Below are 10,153 nucleotides of genomic sequence, written 5' to 3'. Positions count from 1 at the left end.
CACATCTGTTCAAAAACAGAGCAGGTGGGAGAGAAAGAAAAGGCAGAGGGGAAAAAAGCACAGCAACTTTTTTTTCTTTTTCTTTTTGCCTTTTTCTACGTTTGCCTTTTTCAAGCCGATTTTCCTCCAGATGTACCGGATGTCAATTTCCACAAATACTTAATTCAAGCCTTTCGAAAGCTGCCTGTTTGCGGGGGAAAAGGGAGAGCGTCATCAACTACAACATAAATCATTATTACACCCCACTGGGGTGTGCAGGTACACTGAACCGAGGTGGCTCTTGATCTTGCACCTTCTTTACCCCAGAAAATCTACTGTGAGGGGAAGAGGGCAAGGAGAAACCGTCAAAGGCAGCTGGCCATAATCGGCAGGGAATTCCCGATTTCCCAGCTTCCCAAAGGCAAGTGCACATGCCTGCCACAAGGCAAGTTTGCAGAAACGAAAGCCGGCCCGAAAACTGGATCTGGGCACCGCAAAGTGATCCCAACCGGCCGAGATACCACAGCCGACGCTCCTGCGGCGGTATAAATGGCCGGCGAGGGCTGCCTGCTGCTGGGCCCCTAGCGGCGAATGAAGTTTCTGCCTCTCGGCAAGTTCCTGGTGCAAAAGAGAGGCGCTGCGGAAGCAGGGTCGGGTCAGCTCCATGGCCTTCATTCGGAAGAGACGGCAGGAGCTGGAGCTCTACTCCAAAGAGAGGTGGGTGAAGGGCCCTGCGTTAGTGCCGCACGCCCAGTTCCTCCAAGGGAAGGCGGCGGCAATGCCAGCGAAGGAGCAAAAGCTCAGGAGTTGGGCCGCTCTGAACGCAGCCCCTCTTCCAGCGGTAGCGTCGCTGCTGGTGAAGTGCGCTCAGATCCGGAGAAAATGGAAAGTACCCAGCTGCTCTCAAGCGGTTGGGGGAGCAGGGAGGGGAACCTGTCCCCAGGAGGCACCGAAATCGCTTTCTTGTTAATTGTGTGCAAAGAAGCGAGAGAACCGGGAACGATTGGGGGGGGGGGAGGGGCGTGAAAGAAGGGACTCCTAATTTTGTGTGTGTGTGTGTGTGTGTGTGTGTGTGTGTTGTTCCTTTTGCTTAAAACTAGCATACGGTATCATCAACCTTCTTCGCGCTGTCCCGGTGAGCCCTATTGCGAGTCATAATCTTGCATTACGGAAGTGGCGTGGGGAGTATTGTCTTGGGACACTGCAGTGTATGCACGTATTGCCCCTCCTCTTAAAGCTACAAAGGCCCCAATTCTAAAACACGGCAATTGGGGCGTAGGACGGTGTACGTGAATTTCACGAGATGTTGAACATTGATTCGTTCAATAATATCGTTTCCCTCCGGACAAAATCGTAAAAACACGCTTCACGTTTTGTACTGCTTTGGTGTAGCCAACAAGACTACTATTGCATTGCGTACCACACGGACCTTTAATTAAACAAATTACGGTTTATCAAAGCAATTTGCTGGATTGTTCTGAAGGCGATAGCACTAAGCTAAACGGTGGACGTCTTAATTCATGTTTGTGGGTAGTGCAGTTGAACCAATGAATAGAAAATAGTATAACTTTGCAACTTTAGTTTCTATATATCAATATCCTCAGTTTTGTCCTAGAACTGATTTTGGAATAATGAACGTTACATAGTGTTTATGTAGTATGTTTTTCTCATTATTAATTGTAGTGTATTTCTATACACTCAGAATAAACCCTTCCAGACAGGAAGTTTGTGACAGAGGCAAGAAGAAACAAAGAATAATCACATGCTATAAATTCTGAACAAGTTTGAAAATGTTTAAAAATAAATGCTTTTTAAAAATTAAATAATTTGGCTATCCATAGCTCATATACCAGACCCAAATAGTAAGGTTTATGCAGAAAAGAAAATGAATCAAGCTACTTCAGATCTACTTTCTCTAACCCATATGAAAGGTAATGTGAAATTTTCCTTATTTTATGCCTAAAATTACACAAAGTAGATTTTATTCTTTGCTATTCTCCCAGATTAAAAATAAGGAAACTAAAGTTAATTCCCGTGCCAAGTAGTTATGTCAACATCCTTAAGCAGTTAACATTATCTACAGATAGTTCTCATCTTATGATCGCAGTTGAGCCCAAAATTACAGTCATAAGTTGAGGCAACCTTGGCTCTTTTATGACTCATGGACTTCAACTCCCAGAATTCCTGACCAGAAGTAATTTTCTGGTCTTTTCCACAATGGTTGTTAAATGAATGCCATGGTCATTAACTGAACCACATTCATTTGAATGGACGGTTTTTTTCCCCCAGAAACAGACCAAAAATAATCACAAAATATAGTCATGAGACCACAGAGCATCATAAAAGATCTTAAAGCTAATTTGTCTGACATGCAGTCAACCATCAATTTGGGCATTCATGGGAGGGAGATGGGAAGGGGTGCAAGTGGGAAAACATATTTCAAAATCATAGTACAAATGCCAAAACTGATGTATTAGTATCTGACTTAGGGACACAAGTACAAAAGGACTGGATTTCCATCATGGTGTCACTGCATGCATTGCAAGAATTTTTGATATTGTGGTGTTAGAAGAAAATTCTCTTCTGCAGCCAGGTAAATAAGCACAGGACACCTACTTGAAGTGGAGGTAGAATTTAATTGACAGCAAATCAAATGATTCAGCTCTCAAAGTAGCTACAAAATCAGAATACTGAGAGTAGTAATATTTATAGCAATAGTGGGCTTTGATTGTGAGGTGTGCACATGTGTTAATTGAGGTGTCTTTGCCCTGGGGATCTGCAAAGTCTGGTGAGGAAAGTTATCTTTTGCCCGACGGGATGTGTTGATCTTTTCTAGGTAGGGAATTTTATGAGGGATCTGTGGTTGGGAACTGGTATAGGGGAGAAGTATTGTGATCAGAAGATTTCTGTATCTTTGAGGGATCTTGCTTCCTGATTGATTTGCTGGTATCAGAGGGCTTCCTGGGGAGACTGCTTAATCAATTTCATCCTACATAGGGTGAAAAGGTTTAAGTGATTTTATATGTGGGTGATAGAAGTCTCTGCCTGTGGAATAGAAAGGGAAGAGGGTTGATGTGTGGTCTGGGTAGAAGAGGTATCATGGAGGTTTTTATCTTCCAAAAGTAGCTTGATGCAAGCATCTAGATCAGGGGTAGGCAACCTTGGCTCTTTTATGACTCATGGACTTCAACTCCCAGAATTCCTGAGCCAGCTATGCTGAAGTTGAAGTCCATGAGTCATAAAAGAGTCGAGATTGCCTACCCCTGATCTAGGTTATCAGGCCTATAACTGGAAAAAAACAGACTCTTTGCAATGTTATTTTCTTATATTCTGTGATAGCACATTTTCAGATATTCTTGTTAGATTATTGTGGATATTCCAATCAATAAATATAAGTTAGAATTTTAGTGCATGGTTTTTTAATGTGTTAATCATCCATACATATTGTTTGAAGGTTAGGCTCCAGGCATGAAATCTTATGCTACAGTAAATCTATTAATTCACCAACCCTCTTTGGAAGAGTGTTGCTACATCCATTACGAACCAGTATCCATGGCATGATATTTGTGCAGATTTTTGAAATTTGGGATTTCTTTTATGATAATTTACTCATCAATATTTAAAAAGGGAAGATTGGATAGATTAGCAACTTTGTATCAAACTACTTGGAAAAATTATGGTGTTAGGGCTAGGCAGTATAGGAATTACTGCTGCACCATTAAAGCTGAGCTCTAACAATTTACTTAATGTTTCAAGTTTCACTGGTAATGAAGCCCAAGCTCTACAAGTTCAAAAATAGTAGTCTTATTGTGCTCTTGCTATTTTCTCTCTTCCGTGGAGACTCTGAGTAAAAAGAAAGAAGCTGGGGAAAGTGCCCTGTAACACATGACATTCAGGATCTATCTTGCCTGGGAAGGATCTTTGTGATGGAGTCACATGTTAACATATTTTATTTAAATGTACATACTGATTACTATGTAACATTGCAAATATTTATATTTACTATGTGAAATCCTGTATGAAATCCTTTCGTAGTTGTTCATAGGAACTGCATCCTTCAAAAAGAATATAGACTTGTTTCCATTTTTAATTGGATAAGTACAAAGCAGGACAGTAGAAGTCAATACACTTTGAAGAATAAACTACTAGTGAAAATAAAATTTCTCAATTATCTTTTAGGCTGGCTCAGTAATTAGCTGGAATTTTTTAAAAGATTCTGCTTCATTATTGCTTATTGATGTTACAAAAATGTTTTTTTTTTCTTAAAGGGATACTTTTAAAGTTTATGCATCTATATAGAAGTTAAAATCAATGTTGCAGTTTTTTCCTTATGTTGCCGTTTTTTCCAATGGGTAAGAAAACGATGGAGAAAAAGATGCAAGTAAAATTTGTTATAATCATCCAAAATTTCCAGCATTAAACCTTTTTTGTTATTATTGTTGGATGTATGTTTCTTTTCTGTTTTGTTTTTTTGTTTTATATTTTATTCCTATTGATAAAACATAATAAATATATACATAAAAAAGATCATTCAAAATTTCTTCCCCTTGGATTGCAAACAAAATATTGTGCTGGGTGTACCAGATATCCTTGCTAATCAGATTTGCTTTCTGATCTGAAACTAAAGCACTTCCAACATGTGGTTACTTAAACACAGGAGTCTTCAAACTTAGCCACTTTAAGATTGTAGACTTCAACTCCCAGAATTCTTCAGCCAGCATGGCTGACTGAGGAATTCTGGGAATTGAAGTCCACAAGTCTTAAAGTGGACAAGTTTGGAGACCCCTGCTTAAAAACATCAATGATGACTTTCACTTCCATGTCTAATTGTTTGGATTTTTTTTATTTAAATTGGATTTTTTTGATTTTTATCAAATTTATTTTAATGAAATGCTTCTGGAGTAAATATCTAAAGATAGTTTTCTATTTAAGATACATTAATGATTTAACTTATTCAGCATGAAATGGAGTTTAGTTATGTAGCATGATGCTGTATATTGTGCAATATTTACATTTTTGGTAAATTCATTGAATGAATCCAAGCTCTGCAAGCTGAGATAACATGCACTGCATTGATACATTCACACAATTTCATAGAAACCATGAGATAAATCATAAAAAAAGTCTAGGAATATTACTTTATCCCATTGTTTTGCAAATCTATGTACACTACAAACTGATTGTTTGAAGAGAAATGCATCTGTACCAGGCGCTAAGTGTTTTAATTAAATAAAAGATTTGAGTAGTTCTCCAACTATGTATGATTAACCTATTAACCTAAAATCAGTTCTGATATCACTGTTTTGCTAACCTGACAGCTTATTATTCTAAATAGGAAACCTTCATTTTGTTTGCAAATAATAATATTAAAGATTCTAACTACTAACAAGAATGAGTCCTTACATTTAAAGAGCACCTGTCATTTCAATTCTATCATGGCAGCGCAGGCTATCCACTCACCTGCTGCCCGCCACGTCCCTCACCTTGTTGTGTCACTGCCGCATCACCAGCCGTCCCATTTAAGTGAATGGGACTGTCAGTGAGTCAATAGCAGGTCAGAGGGGAAGCTGCTGCAGGACAGAGATGACAGTTGCTCTTTAAAAAATATGATTTAAATTAAGTTGATTTAAATCAAGCCTTTTTACTAGTGATTTAAATGATTTAAATCGTGATTTAAATCAAATCCACCCTGCTTTTAGGAAATGTTCTTTTAGCCAGAAGCTGCCTTCTTTGGAACACATCTAGCCTGCCATCATGCAATTATAAAACTACTACCCTTTTTTGTGGTGGTCACTAAGCAAATGCCACAGTTGTAAAGTGGCTACTGCAGTAATTAAGCAAATGCCACAGCCATTAAGTGAACTAGTGGTTTGCTATGGGTGAATTTTTCCCACAGATCAGAAGTAAATGCCGGTTTTCAGCAAAATTGTTATAAAATGTGGTCACGTGATTGTGAGATGCTGCAAACAGCTGTAAAGATGGCCCAGTCACCAAGGGCTGAAGTTTAGCCATTTGACTCGCAGAGGGGACAACTGCTGAATTGGGCCATAAGTAGCCCTGAGGTTAGGTCCTTCATAACTGAACAGCCGCTAAGTGTCTGGTGATAAATTGATGGCCATTTGTAATGCATATTAGTATCAAAGCACAGCTGAGTTCCATTAACACATTTTGTTTTTTATTATTTATTTTTAGATTTTCCTTACTACTCCTTAATCTGGAAGAATACTACTTTGAACAACATACAGCTAATTACATTTTAAAGAAAGGTGGCAAGGGAATAAGGTATTACACTCTTTTCATAAAATGAATATTGTGCTGCATCAAAATTCTGCAATAACTTTCTAATATCTTCTAATGCTTAGGAAAATTAAAGGATCATTTAAAATCTGCTCAAAATCAGTGATATTTGAGCCTGATGAAATAAGCCATCCCATTATTAAGGTGAGTAGATTAGTAAGTAATGCCAAGAATTTTAGTTGGTTTTAACATCAAACTCAAATGAAAATTTCTTTTTTCTGTAAATTCACATAGATTCCTTTGAGAGATTGTGTTAAAATTGAAGCACCAGAAGATAGTGGGAATTATTCCTTCACAGGGTAAATGCTGTTAAAGATGTATTAAAGACTTATTTATTTAATATCAATATAACTGAATGGTGTGATAATGTTATTTTCTTTTTCCCCAAATCTGTATTTTAGTGGTACTTCTGGGCAGATTGCTATTTTATCTACTCAAGTAAGTAATGAATAATCTAAAAGTCCTTGTTTACAGCTTTTTAAATGTCATTTTTAAATTAAAATGCAAATTCCTGTGAATTTTTTTTTAGAGTTTTGCCTTAATCTCTGAAAAGGATTCTAATTCAGACCAAACTCCATTTGTTATCAAATTTGTATTTAGCTCAAGACAGTTTTGAAACTTTCATCATAATTCATACCGTGAGTGACAGTAGAAAAATTACTCCAGGAGCAATGCTTGATGATGATATATTAGTTAACACTGCATAGATAATAAAATCAGATTTCTGTTGTATAAACTTAAGGGATATAAGAGATTTGTCAAATAAGCATAATAATACATAAGGAAGGTCAGCGAGGGTATGTAGTGTAATGATTGGTGACTTTAGCTCTGCCGTTCAAACAGTGCTACATAAATCATGAATCTCATAAGATAAGCACCCCTGGTTGAACACTGCTAGACTGAACAAAACCGGTTTGTCTCAAAAATGTGGATTCATACAACCCTGTCAGAAAAAACTTGTCAACTTTGAACAGCAAAGCTTTTGCTGTGCCCCAGACACATTAGCTCAGGGAGGCAAAATATTTTTATCATAAACCTTTGCACAAGCAAATATTTGTTTTAAGTTCTTCAAAGCAGAATTATACAGAGAAAAGTAACAAATGGTATTAAGAAAAGAGACAAGAGATCTGATAGCTAATGTAAAATGGATAATGGATATAAAATGGATAAAGGATAACATCAGTCTGCATGCTTAATAGGTTCATAGGCAACGGGGAAGAAGATATTTTTATTTTCTTCACTCAGGAATAGATTAGCTGCATGCTTGGCATGTAAGAAGTAAAATAATACTAAAGAGGGAAGCAATGGGAAGCTCAGATAAGATCAAGAAGCCAAAGAGTACTTCTATGACAACAAAGATCAGAATGTGTCAGAATATCAAATATTCTCTTCTATCAAGATCAGAATAGTTAAAGCAGTGGATTTACTAGTGATACTGTATGGGTGAGAAAGTTGGACATTGATGGATAACTTTTAATTGCAGCTTTGATTATGGTTATTAAGAGTATCATGGGCTAAAAGAAGAACCAGAAGAAAAAAGGTAGTGAGGCAGTGATTAATAAGCAAAAACTCTGCAGGTGATGGACTAGAAAAAATAACTGTTTGGCATGATTGGAGGAAATGAAAAAAGGGGAAGGCAATGGAGAAGATAAAAGAAAAGGATCAGGAATATCATTTGAATGTATCTGAAAGAACAATAACTGTGATTTGCCACTATGCATGGAGAATGGCTGGCTGGGGAATTCTGGGAGTTGAAGTCCACACATCTTAAGAGTTGCCAAGTTTGAGAAACACTGCACTAGAGAAACATCAAAATGGAGATGTTTATCCATAAAGTCATCAGGATTTGTGTCTGACAATGACATCAACTATAGGGAAATGTTTAACTTTTCAATAAAGGCAAAGTTAAACTAGGCTCACAGTGAAATATTAGCCTACAATTTAATTTTGGTTTTTGTAAAAATACTATTTTAAAATTAAAATGTAAGTTTCATTTAAAATGAAGAGAAAAGATTAGGAACATGATCAGAGGAGGAACTTTCTGAACAGTTACTATTCATATATTCATACTTTATAAGCTTCCCTGCATTTCTGATAATATCTAATAGCTACAATATATTACAAAAATAAATACTAAACAAATTGTCCTTTTCTAAAGGCTTTTCTCACTAAAGAACAAAATGTCATTGCACCCTTTAAAACCGAAAGAGTAAGTATATATTTTTCTTCCATTCAAAGAAAAAAAATTCAAATGTTACATAACTAAATGCTTTGTCTCTGGAAAAAAATATCATTTTTTTGAAAAATAACTGCATGTGTTAGTATTTAAACATATTCTTATTTTTAATGTAAAAGTATTAAAGTGCCTTTTATAGTCTAGGATATGAACTGTTAAATAGGTAAAATATACAAACAATGTTTGATTTGCCAAATGTCATAAACAAGAAAAAGAGTAATAAGAAACTGGAGATATAATACAGTTATTATATCAGGTTAGAGTATCAGAACTAGCAGGGATTAAATCTAGAATTAGTTTGCATAGAATACAGATGCCAAACTAGACCCTTTCCTAGTTTGAAGAGGTTGTGTGGGGTTTAACTACAATGGGTTGTAATATACTTTTAATTATCTCTTTTTATTAGGGTGAAACTAAATATGTATTTGAACTGGATGTTGCTGAAAAAGTCGAAGATGTCACACAAACACTTCACCAAGTATGAATAGTTGTTGGTTTTGTTGCTTCCTATAGCATGTGATTTAGCTAATGAAACAGAGTAAACTCTCTTCATCTAGTCAAATATTTTAAACAATTAACAAATGCCTAATTCTTTTTCTTTTGCATGGTAGTCCTGGGTTAAATGTGGGTAATCAATCATTAGGGAATCCTGTAGAGTGCTTCTGCAATCCCATAGAGAGCAATCTCTGGCACAAATGCTGTTGAAAATTAGTAGACATTTATAGAATCACAGTTCCAGGCAATCAAACAAAGGAGAAGTTTATATTGGGGTTTTTTTCATTTGTAACAGTAATGGGTTTATCTCTGCTTAGAAAATCTGTGCTTACTAATCATGAACTAGTAGCAGCACCTAGCCAACTTGGAGTGATTTTGAAAAGACTAAGCAAGAATGTGATCTGATTTGTATTTACATGGGTAAATTTCTTGGCCATGGGTTTCACTGGAAAATCGAAATAACATTACAGAAGAAGACAGTGTCAAAACCATTTTATATCTCTGCCAAGGAAACTACATGAATGCATCTGTGTAAGCACTAGAGTCAAACTTGAATTAAGGGAAACATTGCTGTTGAGAATAGTACTGATTAGGACAAAATTCTTATGAATATATGCATACGGATGGATGTATAAAAATCTTGGTAAAGTTAAATTAGTTAAGAATCTATATCAAGAATTGACCTTTCAGTGAATGCATGAGACTCTGTTTTCTGTGGCATCCTACTTTTGGGGGCTTTTGCTACAGTTCTTAAGTTTTTATCATTTCAAAATGGTGATTACATAGGCTAATAGTTTTCAGCAGTTATTATCAGGGGGCTCTTGATGATATAAAAAGGGGTTCTGGGGGATATATGTGGCCCTAAAGCCATGAATTGTGACTCTTGATTTATGATTTATGATTATATATGTGTGTTGTAATGCAAGTCTGTAAATAAAAATGTAATGCAAAGTGGGTAATTCTGACAAGTCTTGCCTATATCTATGGTCTTCAAATCCCTTATATCTGGGAAAACTTCTAAATTTCATTTGATTGCTTCTGTTTTTTCACAGTTATACAGAGCATCGCAACTGGACAAGCTAGGGGACCAGGCTGCTATGGTAAATATGTAGTAGAGATGCAGCATTAATGAAGGGGGAATTGTGA

The 10,153-nt window shown here is 36.4% G+C and overlaps 1 protein-coding gene across 1 annotated transcript in view; it reads left to right on the top strand.

The window, feature by feature from the left end:
• The first annotated feature begins 550 nt into the window (after nucleotides 1-550).
• NSMAF (neutral sphingomyelinase activation associated factor) overlaps nucleotides 551-10,153 on the top strand; it is a 35,698-nt gene continuing 26,095 nt past the window's right edge. Inside the window, exons 1-8 of the mRNA XM_015812373.1 lie at nucleotides 551-696; nucleotides 6,172-6,261; nucleotides 6,342-6,420; nucleotides 6,511-6,575; nucleotides 6,678-6,714; nucleotides 8,435-8,485; nucleotides 8,919-8,990; nucleotides 10,060-10,107. Coding sequence (XP_015667859.1) covers nucleotides 644-696; nucleotides 6,172-6,261; nucleotides 6,342-6,420; nucleotides 6,511-6,575; nucleotides 6,678-6,714; nucleotides 8,435-8,485; nucleotides 8,919-8,990; nucleotides 10,060-10,107 — 495 coding nt within the window. The 5' untranslated portion in view covers nucleotides 551-643. The remainder of the gene's footprint in view (nucleotides 697-6,171; nucleotides 6,262-6,341; nucleotides 6,421-6,510; nucleotides 6,576-6,677; nucleotides 6,715-8,434; nucleotides 8,486-8,918; nucleotides 8,991-10,059; nucleotides 10,108-10,153) is intronic.

Source organism: Protobothrops mucrosquamatus, unplaced genomic scaffold (genome assembly GCF_001527695.2).
Source record: "Protobothrops mucrosquamatus isolate PMUCROS unplaced genomic scaffold, P.Mucros_1.0 scaffold79, whole genome shotgun sequence".
NCBI lineage: Eukaryota > Metazoa > Chordata > Lepidosauria > Squamata > Viperidae > Protobothrops > Protobothrops mucrosquamatus.
The sequence above is the reverse complement of the archived record's forward strand: the minus strand, read 5'-3'. Positions and strand labels throughout refer to the sequence as shown.